This window comes from Candoia aspera, chromosome 6 (assembly GCF_035149785.1).
Source record: "Candoia aspera isolate rCanAsp1 chromosome 6, rCanAsp1.hap2, whole genome shotgun sequence".
Taxonomy (NCBI): Eukaryota; Metazoa; Chordata; class Lepidosauria; order Squamata; family Boidae; genus Candoia; species Candoia aspera.
The window spans coordinates 63610448-63631710 of record NC_086158.1 but is presented as its reverse complement, the minus strand read 5'-3'; the positions used below and the strand labels follow the sequence as shown (position 1 = coordinate 63631710).

Genomic DNA, 21263 nt, shown 5'->3' with positions numbered 1-21263 from the left:
TCAGGCTTTTATTAAAAGAATAGATTCAAATTACTCTTCTGTACTAAGTACAGCTGGTCACCAAAACAAAAGTGTTCTGTTGATTAATCCAGGTCAAGTTGTCTGATATGATCTGGCTGTCAGATTTCTGGGTTAACCTTCTTTCTTGTTCTGAAAAACATGGCAAAGCTCAGCTTTCTGCAGTTGTATGCCTTATTTTGTTTCTGTCTTGGCTAGCTTTACTGTTCTGCAAGGACTTTGTCATGGACAATTATCTTGGGTGTAGCAGATGAATTTGTGCTACATCAAAAAAAAAGTCAAGATACTGGATCAATTTCCAACATGTAAACCCTTGCTTTGAGAGATACGTATGAAGGCCATCAAGTTTAAATTTGTTTTTAAAAAGGAATGGTGGTGGTAGTCGGATTGTTCTTTCTGGAAAACTGTTATTGTAGCTAGCAAGCAAGCAAGCAAGATTCTAGAGTGGGTAACTGAAATGAACGAATGAAAGTGGACTTCACCCGCCAGCTGCCTCTATTTTAAGCACAAGTATAGTCTCTTGCTGACTTGGTATGAAGGAGAGTGGCCAATTCTTGATAGCTGCTGCCAGATGCCTGACATACTGACATACTGTAAAGTGGCAGCCAGAAGCATTTGTTCATGATGGCTTAAGTTTTCTAGAAATCCTTGGCTGTTCCCTTGGCTTGAGAAGTTCATCTGTCTTTATTTCAATCCAAAGCAATATACTGTAGAAATAGTAGTAACTTCAACTCACTCTTCCCCTTTAGCATATTTTAATAATTGCGTCTTGTTTTTGGTTTGATTCTGATGAAGAATAGTTTTAAAGAAAGGAAAATATACAAAACAGAGATGGCGTCCAGACAAGACACATGGCAAGACATTAAAGTGCAATTTAGGATCTACAGTCAATTTCAGTCTTGTTGTTATAATAGATCCTTTGGGCATATTACTCTGAATATGTGGGGCAAATCACATTTTCTTTTGTCTAAGATACTTTTTCTTAATTAGGCTTTTTACCATGGTTAAAAGTAGTACTTAAGTGGGCATCTTCTAGGGCTATATTTAGAGCACTAGCAAATGTTAATTATCTTTTCAAAACTATTGGAGCAATTAGCATTGCACACCTTGGCCATAACATTAAACTATGAAAATACCTGCTGATAAATAGAAGTACTCTGTTGTTCATGGGTCTCATGGCCTAGCCAGTCATAAATGTTTGTGTGAGTGCATTTTTTCTCTGCATGTGCATGCTTTATGTCTGCCTGCCTGTCTGTCCCTCTCTCTCTCTCTCTGCATGCTTTCTCTCTCTTCCTGTGCACTCCCTCTTTGGCACTTGGCTTTCTCTTGATAGATTCCTGCTGGTTGTTATGTCATCTCATGAGATTTCACAGCTAGCGTGAAATCCTGCAGGGTCTCATGCTTACTGTAAAATATTTGCTGTGAAATCTTACAAGAACTCATGGTGGCTGTATCCTTGTACACAATACAGGGGAGATAGAATAAAAGAACCTCTCAGTAGAACTCTGAACAGACAGTACTATGCTGCCTCTCACTGCTATATTTGAAATAATAGTTCTAGCTGATAATACATTCAACTCATAGAATAATAGAATGTAAGGATAGGAAGAGACTTTGGAGATCATCTGATTCATCCCTCTGCCTAGCACAGCACTACTTTACAGGTGGCCATTTAGTCTCTATTTAAATTCTTCTACTGTAGGAGAGTCCACCACCTCCTGAGACAGTATGTTAAAATCTCCTTCCTTGTAATTTAAATCCATTGTTTCTTGTCCTCTATTTTGGAACAATACTGAGCAAGTGTTCCTCAACAACACTGAGCAAGTGTTCCCCATCTTCAGCATAACATTCTTTTACATACTTGAAGATAGCTATCATGTTTCTCCTTAGTCTTCTCCTGGCTAAACAAAGGCAGTACTTCCAACCGTTATTCCTGAGTTATTTTCTTTAGGTTCTTTATGATCCTGGTGCCTTTCCTCTGGAAAAGCTGCAGTTTGTCAATGTCCTTCTTAAAATACAGTGCACAAAACTGAATACAATATTTTAGCTGTGGTCTGACCAGCAGAGCAGAATTATGACTTCTCTTGGTCTTGACACTACATTAGTGCAACTTAATTGCACTATTGATGCAACTTAGGACTGCATTTGCTTGAGGCCTACCTCATCTGACCTTGGAAAATGAATTGCAGTCAGTGTGGATTAGCTATCTTCAGGGTTTTCTCTGTCCTGCTTTCTCTCCTTGGGGTATGAACAGACTAATTTTGCTCTTAAATAGCAGATACTGAACACAGAGGAGCACACTGATATAAATAGGGTGACAAGTCTCTTTTTTGTTAACAATTGTAGGTACCTAGTATCACCTGTGGTATGCTTCACATGGCCAGAAGTTCCAAAACACGGAACGGCTTTTACTCTAGTGTTTTGTAATGCTTTCCTTTCTGTTGTTTTGGAAGGAATATATGGGAAGTTCCTGAATTTGGAATGATTGTGCCTTTGTTAGTCTGGGCAGGTAGAGGCTACTGAACATGTTCTTTTCAGTATTTGTTTTATAAAGATATTCAAAGTGCTCTTTTTTTCCTGATACTTGCAAGGTTCCCAGTTTGTACAGGTCAAGTCTGTGTCCATTTATTACTCTTGGACTATAATTGCTCCATAATATATAAATTCACCATGTTTGTGCAACAGTGTGTAAAATCTATCAGGAAGCAACTGCTAGCAAGACCCAGTAAATTAGATGAGAATTGTTCCTATATTTTTATGTTCTCATATCACTGTGGTTTAATTTTAATTATTTTGTCATTATATTTTTCTATTTTATATACTATATGGTATTTTTCTCTTCATAATTTATAGTTTTAATCTTAGTATTAACAATTTTATAGAGCGATCTTAGCATTGTGTTAGTAATGCTAGCTTTTAGGTGTCTTTTATATCTCACTGTTTCACTGTTATTACTGAAATGGTTGTAATTTTTACTGAGGTTATTTTAGGCTGGTCTATGACTGAAATAAAGATTTGATTAGATTTTGATTTACTTTTCTTGCAGCTGCTGCATCACGCAGTTCAACTTAAGAACCACCAAGACATCCAGATCCCTTTTACTGCTGCTCAGCATAGTACTCCCATCCTAGACCTGTTCCATTTTTCCATCTCAAATATAGGATAGCCCTATTGGTATTCATTGTTGGTTTCTGCCCATTGCTCCATTTTGTCACAATCTTTCTGAATTGTCGTCCAAACTTTTTATTTTCCCCTGTTATGCTGGATGTTGGAATAAACTGTAATCACAAAAAAGAGCTAGAGGAAACAGAAATACAGAGTATCTATTTGAATTTCTATCATGAGGCATGGAATTTTAGGCTGCAAATATTTCTGCTCAATGCCTCTCTAGATTTCTCACTGGAACTTTCAACAGCAATGATTCTAACAACTCCATTGTCCCATATTTTCTACAGTTAAGAAGTTTTCCTAGTATTCCAGCTAAATAAAGCTTCCCCCGAACTATTATTGGCCTGTTAGAGCATAATTCCTCTTTTTGAGGATGACTATTGTTTCCTAATTCTTATTTTTAATCCAGTTTGGGGCTTTTATTGCTAGAATTCTTCTCTGTTTGAATGGAATTATTTAAATATGGAAGGAAATAATTGAATAGAATACTGCATGATACCAGTAGAGATTTCACACAAATTACTACAAAACTTCTGCACACATAAAATGCTTGCTCAGTTGGGGAAAGGCTCAGTTTCACTTCTTGGCTTACCAGCTTTCTGTGTGTGCAGGATTATTTTTTAAGGTAGAGTTGTATTAAATAGATGATCCTCACTTGCACTCTGAAACAGAAAGACCTTGAAAACTTGAAGGATCTGCTTTTTCCACATTTGAACTTGTTTTATATTGTTAAATATTTGCTATCCTCATACTGAAATGATGTTTCAAAAAAGCTATACCTATATGAAACACTGACTTTTATTTTGTGTTACTTCTCCATTTCCAAAATGTGCCTTTATCTTCTACATTAATCCTTTGCAAGGTATTTTAACATCTGTTTTGAAGGACATCCTTTCTTTCAAACAGCTGTTCTTTTTTTGTGTGTGTGTGAGATTGTCATTCTTTTCATGGGACATAATAAATATGTGATAGGTAGAGAGATTTTCTAGAACCATTTACTTGACTGGCTGCATTTGCATTCAGAGGGCCTATATAATGATTGTACTATATACCTACTATTCAGAATTGCAAATCACTTAGAAATGAATTTAATTTTTATCTGTAGGGAGACATATTTCTCTATAGAATCAGTGAAGTATTCTTGTAAGAAATCTGCTTGGCCTAAAATATAAACAATCCTTACCATGGCACACCATCTTTATATAGTGAATATGCTATTCTAACAGGACTTGCATGTGTCAGGAAGAGCTAGTCAGGTGTAGACATTAAGGTGTCAGACCAAGACTAAAGAGATCCAGGTTCAAATCTACTCTCAGGCATGGAAGCTCACTAGATAACTTTAGGTCAGTCACTATCTCTCAATCCAGCCTAACAGGGTTGTAGTTGTTGTGGGAAAAAATGGAGGAGGATGTGCTATATATCCGACTTGGAAGAAAGGTAGGATATAATCTAATGAATAAATGAATTGGAATTAGTTAATTAATCCAACATTCCTTTGATTTCTGTGTAAAGAAAAAACTACCACAGGGAAGCATTTCCGTAATCAGAAGTTAACACAGGAGGAACATTTTTATATCAGTTGTGCACAGTCAGTAGTACTTGACACAAACCTCAAACAAGCATGGGCTGTAAATGGTCTTAATACTAAACCAGAGGGGAGTGTTTCTACTTGATAGCATGCAGTAGATACCCAGATAGTCCTGAGCTAGGTGGGTCAATGTTTTGACTCATATAATGTTCCAACCAATTTTATAATGTGATGTTATTCTTAGCTCAAACTTTGATTCCTTTTAATTTGAAAATAGACTAATTAGTAATTAGAGCCAGTTTGGCCTAGTGGTTAAGGTGCTGGGCTAGAAACCAGGAGTCTCTGAGTTCTAGTCCCGCCTTAGGCAGGAAAGCCAGCTGGCTGACCTTGGGCCAGTCACTCTCTCTCAGCCCAACTCACCTCACAGGGTGGTTGTTGTGGGGAAAATAGGAGGAGGAAGGGGTATTAGGTATCTTCACTGCCTTGAGTTATTTATAAAAATAATAAAGGTGGGATATAAATAAATAAATAAATTATTATCTCCAGTCTGCTTCTGTTTGTTCTTAGGAACTTAGGAACTTTCAAAGTGATCATTTTGTACAGTGGATATGACTAAAAAATTAAATGGACTGTTGGCCTCCTGAAATTCAAATAAGAGGGTATTTTTTTTAGAATGGCAGGTGAGACAGTATAATGTTTGCAAGATAGTTTATAGCTGTTATTTATATTATTAATTTGCTTTATTTGAATCAGCTTGGTAGTTTTGTGTTTTAAATAGGTATCCCTATCTTTATATATATATTCACATTCTGTATGTGTGTATTTTAAATGGGCTGGGAGGGACATGTTCCCAAGGTGCAGTCCATACATACAACTAAGCTCTTAACTTCTGCATGTATGGCAAATAGATGCCCTGTTCTTTATTTACAGTCTGTGATTCCAATAGCCCCAACACTGTTCTTACGATGAATAACAAGACAATATACAGAGTTTACCATGGTGATAGTTTGTTGTCTGGGGAAAGATTAAAGAGATTGTGTGATATTAATTTGCATGCTTCCCTCCCCTCCCCTTCCCCCATTTCTGTGATTCTCAAACAATATGCAACTTTCTCATTTGCGAGCTAACATAGATAACAGCAAGTTTGTTTCCTGTCTCAGCTCAATGAAGGTTTGACTATTCACATTGTGTCGCTTTTTAGACCCATTAGTAGCTGCTTATTTGGAGCATACTCAGCAAACTTAGCAATAATCTTCTACCAATTAGATTAACTTTCCTACTGTGTAATGATGCTAAATCCCAAACCTGCAGAGTTGCCTAAATATTAAGATTGCTGCACAACCAAAAAAAGTAGTTCATTGTTGGATTTAAGCAAATATATTTAAGGAAATATATTATTTAGAGAAGTAAATAAATAAAAGACATTTAAAAAAATAAAACCATTTATAAATAAAATATGTTCTTACAGTAACTCCCAAATATCATTTTCAGAGTCCATTGTGTCTTTCCATGTATCTTACTACATTCCAAGAATTATCCAGTGGGCAGATAGTTCCAGATTGTCCAAGAAAGTAATTTTGCAAACCTTCAAATGGCGAAAGCATATAAGAAACTACCTTATTTTAGATCAGACTTAGATAAATTTAAACTACTGTTAACTGATAATAGGCTAAAAATGAAGAATAAGCAACAAACAAAAGCAGCATGTAACAGGGATGGATAGAGAAAAGAATTGGTTCTGAGACTACAGCTTTGAAGATCATTCTGGCTTTTGTACCTATAGCAATCTTGAGTTGACTTTTTCAGGGTGAAACATTACTTTTTATTGTAATAAAAAAATAGTGTTAGATTATAGCAGCTCTTAATGATGTTACATGTATATTCTGAAATTACTTAAAACAAGTTCCCCCAGTCTGGTGCCATTCAATACATTGGAGTCCAAATTTCAACTGTGGGATTGAAAGAGACCAATAATGTTTGGGACTCTGATAATGCTCCACTGGCTCATCAAGTGCTTTCTTGATTTTGCAAAAATAGCCAGGAGGCTGGTAAATTTCTCAAGGTGAGTACAATCTTATGCTAAGTTTTAGGTTTTACTGCATAAGAGGCTGAGAGATATATATAGTGCTGCCTGAGCTGCTGAGAAAATAATAGTGGGAAACAGGCTGCTTTGTGTGATTTTTTTTAAACCTCATGTTGCATTGTCAGCTTGCAAAGCTAGAATAAAGCTTTTGGATGGTGGGTAGGTGGGAAAAAAATATCTTTATCAGCTCATATGTTTTCTTAATCTATGTGATTTTATCTTGAAGAGCAAAAATAAATTTTACAAAGTTCTAGGCACCAGAATCAGTCACAAGTCTAATGTTTCTGTCATCCTTTTCCACATCTCATGAAGATTGCAACTCTATAAGAGGTGGTGTTAAGAAATTTTTGTGCATTGTTCTTTGGCAGAATCATTTTCACAGCAGATATCATTTGTCTTGCAGTTTAAAGATAACTATAATAAAACAGCAAGACTGTACATATTTTATACCAGCTTGCTTTGAAGTTAACATGCTTTGGTTTGTGTGATTTCACTAGTGACAGCTGAAACATGGTACCTCCAGGGACTACTTCTGTCTCATACTGCTGGCTTGTTCTTTTTCCATGCTCTGCAAATAAAGCTGGTTTTGTGTAGCATACGAGAGAGCTTTATGCAGGGTAGCAATTATTCATTGGCAGCTGTTGAAATAAAACGAGGCCTTGCCTGTTTGTTAGGGCTGGCCCCATTTATATTTGAGATACAGCTGTTTCCTTGTTTTGCCATTGACTCCAAGGGCATAACATTTGCTTACTGGCAAAGTACAACAGTGAATTAGTAGTCATATGTACTCTTTCAGATACAGGGCTGTATCTATGGGAGCACCCAACGTGAGTCAAATGAGGTATTTGTGTCCTGATGATCTCTCCCTGTGGATTATTAAAATAGAAGGTTTTAGTTCTTATCTATAGACAAACTGGTAGGAATTTCAGAAACCAGTGAAGCAGTTAAATCATGGGATTAAGCCATGGATTCCTGCATAGTTGATACTCCTCCCTCTCCAATGACTCACACAGTTAGGATGAATTATGCAAAATAGGATAAATTATATGTGGTTGCTAAAACAAGGTAGTCAATTTATACAGATCACAGGATTCAGATTTTCTTGGTGTAGAACTTGATAGCCTGGAGCAGAGAAGACATTTCATCTGATTCATTAGGGATAAACTTGTTCTATACTGTATGTACAGCTAAAGGAAACACCCAGTATTAATGAATGGAAATACTGAATGCATGGGGAAAAGGCTGCAGATTTTTAGCCTAGCATCTTGCTGAAATAAATAATATTGAAAGCTAATCCAGAATGAGGTTGGTCACATAATCTAGTAAAAACTTTTCGTTTTGTAAATGTGTGTATACCCACACAAAATAGTCAGTATAATAAATATTCAGCTAACATTAAATGCAAGGAGAGTTACTCTAGAAAACATGAATTGGAAACTCTTGAGTTTGGATGAAGACCACAGGAATTTACTGTGAAAATACAGTCCTTTTATCTTCTTTTACTCAAGGTTAGGTTGGTAGCTTAGCAGGGATGTACATTCCTTTTTAGCCCGAGGCCTGCCTTCGACATTTGTGAGTACTTGGGCCCAGGATAAAAGCTAAGTTTGATGTAAATTTATGTGATTAAAGTTAATTCAATCTAATTAAAGGGGATTAATCTGATTCCCTGTTTATTTAAATTCCCCCTTTTCTTGCATTAAAAACTATTGGTACTATTTGGGCAGCTCTTGGGGAGTTTCAGGAACTCCGGGTAGTGCTTTCTTGCCTTAAAATAAGAACATGGGAGCTACCTTGTTCATTCAGGCCAAGTTCAGCTTCTGGCATGATGTAAATCAGCCTTCCTCAAACTAATACCCACCAGGAGATGCCTGGGAAGACTGGAAATTGTAATTCTAAGACCTCTGGAAGGCTGTTGTAACAGTTCGTTTTCATATCTGTTTTTATCATTTGTAGAAACCTGTCTCTAGAAATCCTTGGATATAATGAATTTCCCTGAACTATTTCTGGCAGTATCTAGATTTGCATACTGATATATTAGTACATCACTGCTTTTAGCATCTGGTAAGTCAACCCTTCCATGACCAAAGAATACATAAAATAATCAGTTTTGGTGCTTAAATTTAACTCCTTGCAAAAACCAAACTACAGATATACAGTATAACCAAGTGATTAAAAACAAACAAAATGCTAGCTGCTTTTTAAAGAAACCCACTTTAACACATAACTTGAGAAAATGTCTTTATTTGAAGGTGGAGAATCAAACCAGCAAAGTGCAGGCAAATCATCTTTCCAGCAATTTTAATGGCATAAATTGTATAAGTGATAGAGGAACCATTTCATAGTATATATAAAAATAGCATATGCTTAGCTACTGTCATGAGTACTGATGGTGAGCAGGAGGGGGCCTCTATCCAGGCGGGAAAATGCATGGGTAGTACTGAGGAGTTAAGCAGCCATTCAAAGAGACACAGATCAGACCCGCCTTGACTTTGGGGTTTATCTGTCTGGGTTTTTCCCACGCTTCTTCAGTTTGTCAGGATTTTCTGTCTAATGTAGCAGTAATAAAACACTAGAGACCTATTCCTTGTCTCAGGGTGGTTCCTGGCTGTTAGGATAGCTACCCTCTTCTGAACATCCTTCCCCAAAATGGGGCTCTCTATATGTGCTATATCATAACTCATATCCTTCCTAGTCAGTTCCATGCTAGAAGAGGATGATGGCACTTACATTCTAAAGGATATGGAGGGTACCAGCTTAGATAAGGTTCTTTTAGATCAATGGTAAGCAAGGTGTAGTTCTCTAGATTTTGTTTAACTGTAGCTATTTAGCCATACTCATGCTGAATGATGATGTGTGCACTCCGAAAATAGCTCTTTACAGATAATATATGTTTGTGCTTAAAAATTGTATCATGTCCTAACCAAGAAAGAAATAAAATAATGCTCATGTGGGTATGTATCAGCTGTGAGGGTAATGACATTCCTTGTTTATTCTGGTTGAGCCCCAGTTTATACATTTTTCTGATCAATGAAAGCAAAGTAATAGATGTAGCAGTAGTTGATGAAATAATTAGTTAAATACCATAAACTATTAAAATGTGGCCAAAGCAATATTGGACAGGTAGAATTCACTGGCACAGAAACATTGGCAGGAACTTGTTTCCTTAGTTTATAGCCCAATTCAGAATTTCTGCCAGACATACAGTATTCTGTTTATCTTTCATGTATTTTATAACTACTCTCTGTGTTATTTTTTTCCCCTCAGCATTTCTGTCATATATTTTCCTGACACTTCATTCACCACTTGGGAAGTTCAAGCCAGGGGGGGAAAATGCCAGTGTTATATCTACCCCTTTTCTTTTATGCATTTGTTGATCTTGGAGTTCTTTGGTTTTTCCTTTACTGCCTTAGGGTATACAAAGTCAACCAAGTGCTGCTGTGAGAATTAAAACAGCCATATCTTTCAGCATCTTTTGGAGCCAAGCTCAGAATCAGGGTGCAAATTAAAAACTCAAAGTAACCAACATAGAATATTAAGTTTCTACACTGATTTTAGGATAGACATTCCATGAGCTAGTGTATTTCATTTTAGTGCTTGGGTGTCATGGAATGTCAGAAAAATTCAGTCTCAAAACCTTGACAGGTTACTCCAGCACCTTGAGGAAGAGCTCAGAAGTGCTAGCTTCTGCTTTGAGTTAGAAATACTTTATTGTCATCTGAATCTCAGAAACTGTAGTTAATTTCAGCAATGGCTTGTTTGATAGAAGCTGGTGTTTGTTTGTTTGTTTGTTTGTTTGTTTTGTGCCTTTGAGTTAATTTTGACCCCTAGCAACTGCCTGGACAAATTCCTGAAGTTTTCTTAGTATGATTTTCAGAAATGGTTTCCCTTTCCTTCTTCCTACAGCTGAGAGCAAGTGACTGGCCCAAAGTCACCTACTTGGCTTCACACTTAAAACGAGAGTAGAACTCATAGTTTGCCAATTTCTAGCCCAGTGCCTTTAACCTTTAACCACTACACCACACTGGATCTCAGCTTGTTTTAAGAAACCATATTTAAGATTAAAGTTTTGAGTGGCACACTGTGATTAAAATGAAGGAGATGCTTCTAACTTAGCTGTAGCTGAGGAATATCATGAGTACACAAGCCAGGAGGAAAGCTTGTTTATATTATTAATAATATCTACCCACAGTCAATCTTTTTTTTTTACATGTGGTTTTATTTTGCGGGCTAAGTGATAATAATGGTGACTCACCTACTTTTCTCTTTAAGTACCTAAGTAACTATTCTAAGAGTTGTTAAATTATACATGAACAATAACAATGGCACTTTGTTCTTTTAGTTTCCAACATGTTGACAAGAGTTGGTTTAAATGATTAACTGGGCAAATTTTGAATAGAATATTTCAGTACTCATTTCACCTTATCAAACAGGTGATGTTTGAAGTTAGTTAATGAAAATACCATTTCAGCTAACCCAACCTCCATGAAGAATAAAGAGTTAGTTGTGTTGCATAAAGTCCATCAATGGCTTCATTGTAACTGATTAGGCAAAACAACATTGGTTACTATTTTATAGCAGTCAGGTTTGCATTTAACACAGATTCTCTACCCAACAGCAATTATTGACTTTTTCAGAAATTTATTATGATGTTAATTTTTTGCCTTGTTAATATAGGGATGGAGAAGATATTTCTTCAGTTTGGTCTGTTGTAAGAATGTAAACTATTTTTGCCTTCTACACCTAGATTTGAACTGGAATGCACTTGTATGCCAAAAAAATCATGTTTTTTAGAATGTTGTGATGTGATTCACATCTCAAAAAAAAAGTTCAGAAATATGCCTGTATTAAGGACTGGTTTCTAAGAATTTCTAATTCATTCAGTTTCTAATTCAAGTTTTTAATTCATTAAAGGAAAAGGAAATACACTTAAATGATCTTTATGCAGATTAGGTTGTTTCAGATTCCTAACAAGAATGCCAAAATAGTCATGAAAATGAGAAACTGAATAAAACCAATTGACAAATTCACTGGACTGCATTTAACCTTTCACCTTTAATCTATGAAGTGCTTTTATATTCTTACTAGAACTTCTCATTTAGAGGTGAGCAATTTGAAACTGGAAGACATGTGATTAGGATAAAAACCACTTGCAGACACAGAGCAGAGCAAAAATATAGTTTTAACTCTAATCTTTTAATGTTGAAGTCCTTTAGACTATTAAAAGGTTTCCCTAGAAATCTCAAAGAGCTTATTTGTCTGTGTAAGGCATTTCCTGTCTGTTGAATGCTGTAAAAAGTAAAGTTGATGTTCCCTGCAATTTATAGGTATTTGGAGTAACATCTATAAAGTCCCGGTTCATAATTATACAACTGGTGCAAAAGAAGCCATCCTTATGTGCACACTGAAAAAATGATTCACCTGCATAGAGAAATCAGCTTCTTAAAGGAGACTAAAGCTCAAGATCATGTCAATATTTCCTTCTTAGAAGCAGGTTGTTGTTTTTTTCCAGCTCTGTGAAAAAACAATTCTAGTGAAGTATACTAAATGGCGGGTGATAATAGGTGAATAGGTAAGACTGGTATTGTTGACAGCTGGTAGTATTATCCCTTCCACAAGGAAACTTCTGCAATATCCAGCAGAGGAAAAATGTATAAAATCCTTTCTCTGTTTTTAACTAGTAAACCTGTTAATAATAATTCTTCTAGGAGAGTTACTCAGGGATTCTTAACTTTAAAATGTTATAAAAATGTTACTGGACTTGAAGGTTTCTGAGTATATAGCTTATAAAGATAGCTGAGCCCAAGATGTAGAGGGGAAACTGATATTCTGGATTTTTATTGTGTATGTTTTTAGACTAACTGAGAAATGCAAAGAGTATACCTCAGAAAGTTACAATGGTGCTCATGGTAATTTATTTGCTACCTGATAGTCCCAGTTCACATTTATTCAAAACTAGAAGCAGCTCTGTTATAGATTTTTCACTATATATATTAAAATAGTTATCCTATGTTGCCTACATCAGCTTTCTCCAATATGATGCCTTCTTGATTTATTAGACCAGGTCCTAGAATCCTCAGCTAACATAAGGGCACCCTGGCGGTTGCGGGGAAGATGGCCTGTGTTAAATCTCATTATATGAGTTGAAGCCATCACATTATGATTTTCTTTGCTTACAATCCATGTTTATTAGTGGGTATTTGGAAACCAGTGATTGCTGCAGTGAGTTCTCACAGGTACATGATCAGGGGCCTCTGTGTGCTGATTTCCTGTAAGTCACCTTCGATTGGAAAAAAAAAAAAAGTTGATTTAGGAGCCAAACAGTTATTTGACTGATAGTTCTCAAATAGCAAATCTATTGAATCACAGTTACAGATCTGTGGCTATCAAAATGTTCAAATTTTTCCTACTTTGATGTAGGATGAAATAGTGCTATATAGTCAATATTGTGTGGTGTGCTGCAGAAGACCCACAGAATTCATCTGAGAAGTGAACATAGAAGCACTTTTCATTCTGTAGCCAGAAGAATGATCAATCAGGATTTCCAGTTGATGGAGGTATTCTTTCAAGGGGGCAGTACATTACTTATTCCTCTTGCTGACAGTCAGCGATAGGATAAACAATGAAAAAGACAAGAAATTCATCCTGTTTTGTCAATAATAACTCAGTTTCTTGATTGGAATTTTTTTTTGTTTCATTTTATCTGCAAAGCACATACAAGATTACAAGCCCATATAATTTAATTAACATTGATAGTTTGCTTGATTAAAACAATGACTCAATGAGCAGTTATGCTGAAAAAGCCTAATTTTAGGCTGAGAATATTTAAGAAATGATTTGAAAATGAAACTGCCAATATCACAATTCTGTTAATAGAAATTTATTGTGTGAGCTTGGTATTCCAAATGTTCTGCCCACAATATCTCACGTAAGAGATTGATAAAAATTGGGGAACAGAAAGGAAAATGCTATCCAAATGATGAAGGGGTGAAGGAAAAGCAGTAACGCTTTGGCCTTGATGACTTAGAAAGAGGCAAGCAATAGTGCACACAGTAAAGAAATTTCTGTACAGAAGTGTTTTCCCCTTCTTTGACTAGAATCTGAGATTATGTGGTGAAGCTGTGTGAAGAGAGTCTGTAGGTTGAGTCATGGCAACTGGATTTTTTTCTTTTTGGTAGAAACGTTTTGCTGCTTGTCCAAGCAGCTTCTTCAGTCCAAAAAGTTTCTGTAGTCTGCCACTTTTCTCACTACCTTTTCAAATTCCTGCACCAACTTCAGGGTTTCTTCCCCAAAGTGTATGGCAATATGTCGCTGAAGATTCTCAGTCATCCAGGTGGAATTGTCTGTAGGTTGAGTCATGGCAACTGGATTTCTTTCTTTTTGGTAGAAATGTTTCACTGCTTGTCCAAGCAGAGACTGGAGAAGCTGCTTGGACAAGCAGCAAAATATTTCTACCAAAAAGAAAGATACCCAGTTGCCATGACTCAACCTATAGACAATTCCACCTGGATGACTGAGAATCTTCAGCGACTGTGTGAAGAGAGGGAAAAAAAGAGATTCACAGATAAACAAGTATTTTTTCATGCAACAGGCATATTAATGAAATTACTACTTCAAAGTTCTAATAATGGCAACCATCATGGACAGCATTAAAAGGGGAATGAACCATTTCATGGAAAATAAGGCTAATTATTGGGTCCAGATTACTGTGCATTTCTTTTTGTATTGGAGGCAGAATGTCTTTACTTAGTGAAGTGATTGGGAGGGTGCTATTGTGTCCATGTTCTGCTTGTGGACATCTTGTAGGGGTTTGGCTGATCATTATAGCATAATCTTTTGGTCTGATCCAGCATGATGATTCTTATCTTAAAAGATTGAATAAAACAATCCAAAAAGCAGCATTACATTTTTCTTGAATTTTGAATAAAGGTACATATGGGACGATATCATTCCTTGTAATCAGAGGAGCAACATATATTTTGGTACTGATTTTCTTGGGCATATTTGATTTTAATCTGGCCATTCAATTGAAAATTTGGCTGTATGCCCAACATTTTAAGTCTCCTAGTTAGATAGTCCTTCAGTGAAGAACCTTTCAAAATCCTGATTTCAGAATGCTAAAACAGTACATGCTGAAACAAAGCTATTGTACAACAATTGTTGTATGCTGCCCAGAATCACTTTCAGTGAGATTGGGCGGCTACATAAATTTGATTAATAAATAAACAAACAAACAAAAAAGCAGGGATTTTTAAAATAACATTCCCAGCCTTTTCAAACAAGTGACATAAAGGGGATGCCAAGATAAGGCTTGTGTTGGCATGACAAGGCATGTTTGCAGAATATTAGTTCTGTGTGTGAACCAAATGTTTTTCTCAGGGCCAACATGTAATGCTTATTCACAAGTAGTCAGCTGAGAAGGAAATCAACTCTGGAATTCAAGGAATGCTGGGCCATGCAAACAGTCCATGGAATCCAGATCTCTGTGTAGAGATTCATTATGATAGATGATGTGTCAACACTTTTTTTCTCTTGCACTGAAGTATTTCTCTTCGCCTCTCTCTGTATAAAGATTAGCTAGCCTATCATGGCAGATACCAGGCTGCTGCTAGAAGACATTCTGTCACCCTGTTTTCCCTGTCTTTCCATAACATTTACCTGTGTTTGTATAAAATGATTTTGCTAATTTCCCTGGCACCACCACCTGTGGCAACTGATGGATATGGAAAATTCATGACATCAGATTGTAAAATATGGAATACTACAGTCTTTTTTGTCTGCCCCAATGACCCACATATTATACAAAGTCAAACCTGATAAATCACATATCCAATGTGTAAACCATCTATTTTGCCCTTATGGAACTGCCATGCATAATTTCATGCCATTGGTTCATCTAATCAAGTACTGCTCATTCTAACAGTCCTTTATTCCTTTAGGTTCCAATATCTGGGATCATTTAATGAACAGAAACTATTCGCTTCTACTCCATGGGAAAAAAGACTTTTAAATCAGAGGAGAATCCTGTTTTTATATAGTAGAAGGATCAAAGTGTAGCTATTACTTCCTTTTTAGGAGCTTTTGTTTTTGCTGTCCAATACCCCATTTTCCATTTGTGTTAAATCCAGAGAGGATCAGTAATAATAGGAACCCTTGCTATTTTCCATGGCAGTAACATAGGCAATGGGGAAGGAGGAACTTTAAAGTTGCAGAGAGAAAAAAGCAACAGATTTAAGGGATTGTTATATATGAGGTTGGCACACACACAACTGGATAAAACTGGGCACAAAAACTGGTAGAATATAGTATCAGGACCCTTGCTTATCTTGAAATTAGGGAGGAAGTCACTGCATAGTAATAAGACACAGTAGCTCTGATTTGAAATGTTTAAATGTAGGCATTTGCAGTGCAACTTTTCCTTCAGATATTTTGGAGGAATGAAGGTTCTATATTTATGTTGTTGTTATAAAATCAGATTGCAATAAACTCTATTGTGTACTCCTTTATATCCTGATAGCAATATATTTATATAATTTCTTTTGAAATGTTGACTGTTAGATGCTTTTGTTACTTTTATTATCTTTTGTATCCCTACTTCGGGAAGATTTTAATGATGAAAAGCAGAGACCCTTTTCATAGGTTGGAAAATATAATAAATAGATTATGGATATGAACTTGCACTCATGCAGATAAGAGTAAAATTTGCTAGTCATAACTCAAATATAAAAAATCTAGTTACCTGTTTGGTTTTTTTCTTTGCATTGTACATATTACAGACCATTACTTATCTTCGTAGCTCATTCTCACCCTCTCTTTTATCTGAGCCATGTTGAGCTCTGCCCTTGCTCTAAAAAGGCTGCCAGCTTTGATCTTCAGTCTGTTTCAGTTGCTTGTGTTTTCTTCCATGCGGTTGTAACAAGTTATAAATTTGTTCTTAATTAAAAAAATGACAACATGGATTTTAAGGAATCTTAACAAACACATAGTCTGTGGATTTGAGGGAGGCATTTAAAGTATCTTGCATTATGATTTCAATAGGTGAAATGTAGTGCCTGTGGTTACTGGAGTGCCTGCAGTCTCCTTGCTGCCTCCCAAATTCCCAGCCACAACTGATTTTAATTTTATTTTTTGGATTAATTTTAATTTAATCTTTAATTAAATGGGAAACTTGCATGCTGCAAAGGAGTCCTCTTGAGCATCAAATTTATTTCTAACAAGGCTTAAATTTTCTGACCGATTTTCAAGTCTGGATGGAAAGACAAGAACAACCCATAATCTGGCTCTTCTGATGTACTGGCATACTATGGTTTGCAGCAAAATAAATATGCACAGGTCGAAGAGGGAGCACATGTGTCTTGGCTTGCTTATGTAATAGCAACCCCTGCTCAGGTTTTGCACCTGCCTCATCCGGATGCTGTGGAGTTGAATGGCTTCACCACAGATTAATTTCCCTGAGTCAGGTTGTTCTTCCTGAATAAGAAGGCAAGCTCTATTTTCTGCTTCCTGTTATACTGAAGAGGCATATGACACATCAAAGACTGCATGTTATTGTCCCCATGTCTTAAATCTGTATACTATGTCTCTCTCTTTCCTTCACTTGTAATATCTCTTCATCTTTTTATAATCCCTTGTAATGTTATCGTTAATTCCTTAGTTCAGGAAAGGGGGAAACTTCAGAAAGTGCAAAAGACATGCACACCAAACTAAGGATCTTTGTCATGAGTACTGATGGCGAGCAGGAGGGGGCCTCTATCCAGGAGAAAAAACGCATGCGTAGTACTGAGGAATTAAGCAGCCATTCAAAGAGACACAGATCAGACCCGCCTTAACTTTTGGGGTTTATCTGTCTGGGTTTTCCCACGCTTCTTCAGTTTGTTAGGATTCTGTCATATGTAGCAGTAATAAACACTAGAGACCTACTCTTCGTCTCAGCGTGATTCCTGACTGTTAGGACAATCTTAAAGCCAAAGCTCAGATTTTTTTTTGAGGATTAGAACTCACTGGTCTTCTGCACCATGTTCCACTCCAGATCTCTTTGTCTCTAACATGCATGTTTCAATTTGATTATATAGTGGAAAACAAGTAGTTGCTGCAACTGTTAAATCAGTTTGGAAGCAGGAATCCTTATTGACCAAGTCACCCAGGGATCTAGTAAGTACATATCAGTTTGGTGATCAATCCAGTCCTCATTTTCATTCCCTTTTCACAAGTTGAGGCCCATCTTATCCCAATGTCATTATGTGCACTTCTTTATTTAAAGGCAATATTTTATTGCAGCAATACATTCATTAAAAGGGAGGCCATGTTCCCGCCCTGTGCAACCAGGAACCCAGTTTGCCCCATGTTGTTGCTAGATTTCCAACCAACTTTTTATAGCACAGAACAATAGACGAAGGAAGAATAGCTGGAAAGGTAGTTCACATCGGTGCGGGAAAGTTATTTAGCAAGACAGCTTTTAAAAGGGAGATTGAGTCGGGTAGTGGCTGCACAGGCTTTTCCCAGAGCAGTTTTTTTCAGAGGTTGTGTCACCTTGAAACAATAGATTACAATGGGAACTACTGTTTGCTACCTGACTTGGTATCTCTCCTCTTTGGGGATGTTTTCTTTGCAGAAGATCTGTTTCCATAGCTTCAGGTTTACTTAGTGCCATCTCAAAATCAGTAAACCTGCCCCGCCCTCTCCTAATATTTGATAATTACAATAAAACCACAAACTGTTCGAACTTGTGTCTGAGAACTGGCCTTGAGCTTAGCACCCCAGGAACGGGCAAATCATCTGCTTGTCCCTTGAATTTTGCAAACGGGTGCAAAATTCAGTGGGAAATTATCTTTTGTCTCTATGAACTTTGAAATATCACCTCGGGCTTCTCAGGATGAAACTGGCAGCCTGTCGATTGCAGTTTAAGGCAGTGCTGTGTGTTTTCAAATGCTCAGCAGAATTGGTCTCTTTCTCTCTCATCTGGTCACGGTGCCTAAATGCAATTATATAATGGTTCAGTCTAACTAATTTATTAGTCTGGGCTTTGCCTTGCAAATGATGAGTGTTTTAGAAAGGTGTGTGGTGCTCTTGTTTAATAAGAATTTTATTCATCATAAGAGACAAAGGAAGGCTGCCCTGCAAAGCCTTGGAGTGCTTCTGCAATGTTGGGCTAATAAACGGGACACTTGTTCTGCGGTTGAAAGGCTGAAAAGATCCTTTTCAGTGCAAGACAGGACACACCTTTAATCCCAGAACACAAGAGAACAGGTGTTGGCACAATTGCCTCTGAGCACAGAGGAGTGAAAAGTGCAATTCTGAGAGCTCAGCCACTTCATTCGCAGCACTGTTTGCAAACTGAATGCTTCTTGGTAGTTACCAAGTAACTGGAAACCAAAAAACTCTGTCAAAGTCTGGGGCATCACAATTAACAAATGCTTCCTCTGCTCATAAGCTTCCATCTGCAACAAAATCATAATGCCTGCCTCCAGATATGATCATCCTTTTCCCCAAACTCCAGAGAATGTTTCAGCCTGGGCAAACTCGGTTTTGGAATTTCAAGGACGGGGAAGGAAGCTTGCGAACATGGCCTTTCTGATTTGTAAATCTGTAAACAGGCCAAGCCTTTTTTCTTGAACCAGAATGACAGGAGTAGAAATCTGTGGCCTGTATCTTCCCAGCCTGAGTGTGTATGTGTTTAATCCATAACCCTGGATGATCTCTAATGAGTAGCTTTGGGCCTTTCCCATAAATTCAGCTAAATTGTCTATCTGGCTACTTGAGTGCCCAAGAAGGAAAAGCAAAGGAAAGTAAGAAAGTAGTTTGACTTGTGGTATTTACTTTTTCCCCCGTTTTAAAAATAATTACCTAGCTCTTTTCAAACAAGAGAATATCTTCAGGCTAATCCAGTCCTTTGAATCTGAAGTGTTTCATGTCAGCCCCTGCCTGACCTCTGCCTTACTTCTTGAATATTTCTGGAGGCTGGCAGGAAGGCAGGAGAAGCAACCTGATCATATTCTTCCTCCTCAGAAGTTCAGATCCAGTTCCAATGTTTGGGGGATGGGGCACCTTGACCTATCCTGTGATCCAAAGATTGCAGTCTAAGAATCATGCAATAAAATGTTTTCACTGAGGTCTAGAATTAGGGATGTATAATTCTCCTTTCCAGTGTAAAGCCTGAACTACTGCAGGGAGTATACAGAATCAGTTTCAATCAGGTTGGCTAAAAGTTCAGTAAAATGTAATTAACATCTCTAATTCTTCATGTTCTTGGGATAGGGTGGGCTTCTTGGCAGCACCCATGTTCTGATACATATTCCTTATGACAGTGAATAGAAATCTTATTTACGCTTTGGAAAGTCATCCTAAACTGATAAGGTAAAGAAGCAACAGAAGAAATAATGGAATTCTCAGAGGGAAAGACTCATGTTTGCTTATTGATTGCTGCACACTGAGTTTTCCATTTTCTTTTCTCTTTTTCAGAATTGTCAAACATTTAACAGTCTTAGCACCACAGTCGATGACTGCCCTCAGCAGAATCAATTCTCCCTTGGCACCAGCAGCAATAACTCATGGTCCACGAACTTGGACATCATGCCTGGCAGGACACCAGCCTGCACCCCTGTGCCAGAGCCCCATTCAAATGCAGAAGAATGTCAGCCTAACAAAGAAGAAGATTTCTCCTATGAGGAGTCAGAGTTCTGTGCTACAGAAGATGAGAATAGTAGGAAAGAAGTTGAAAACTCCTCGTGGAGGAACAATGGGACAGGTGGGGATAACATCTTTCAGTTGGGTGGTGAATTAGATATTGAGCAAATAGAAAACAACTGAGAGCACTAATGGGGAGGATCTGCCTGCACCGTGGCTTTTAACCATGGCAAAATCTCACATGTTAATGCAGACCAGAGAAGAAAATCCACATTCTTCCTCTCCTTGGCAGGTGGGGCAGGACAAAAAGCTTTGCCAAAATTTGTTTAGGTTTCTTTGGGACTCATTAGAACTACTGTAGCTCTTCATAAAGAAAACTTCCAACTTACATCAACATATTTAAAAGAAAAAGCTTTGTGGATGTATCAAAACTTGAAAGGAAAGACCAGAAACTCTGGGTCATTTTTTTACATAGGTAACTTGCTGCCTAGAGAGCCAGCAGGTCCATCCCCTGATGGCAATGGTGTTTGGTAATATGGGGAATATAAATAAGCTTTTTTTTTTTTTTTTAGCTGTTGGCTGATATAAATTGCACCTCAGCAATCCTTATTAAAGGAGCAAAAGGTAGAGATTAGCATCATTATCTGAATTCATTTTCTGTTGTTTTTAGATGACCTATCCATAGATCTTATAAAGTCTCACAAATCAAACTTCTCATGTAAAGTCATAATTCCCAGAATCACAGTAGGTTGTTATGGTCTACAAACACACACACACACACACACACACACACACACCAATAACATCATGAAAAGAAAGCACAATAGATTTTTACCCAGACTAGTA

The 21263-nt window shown here is 37.1% G+C and overlaps 1 protein-coding gene across 2 annotated transcripts in view; it reads left to right on the top strand.

The window, feature by feature from the left end:
- Positions 1 to 20715, top strand: part of FAM53B (family with sequence similarity 53 member B) — a 121769-nt gene extending 101054 nt beyond the window's left edge. For both annotated transcript variants that reach the window (XM_063307323.1, XM_063307322.1), the window contains exon 6: positions 20253 to 20715. In XM_063307323.1, coding sequence (XP_063163393.1) covers positions 20253 to 20600 — 348 coding nt within the window. In that variant the 3' untranslated portion in view covers positions 20601 to 20715. The remainder of the gene's footprint in view (positions 1 to 20252) is intronic.
- The last annotated feature ends 548 nt before the right edge of the window (positions 20716 to 21263 follow it).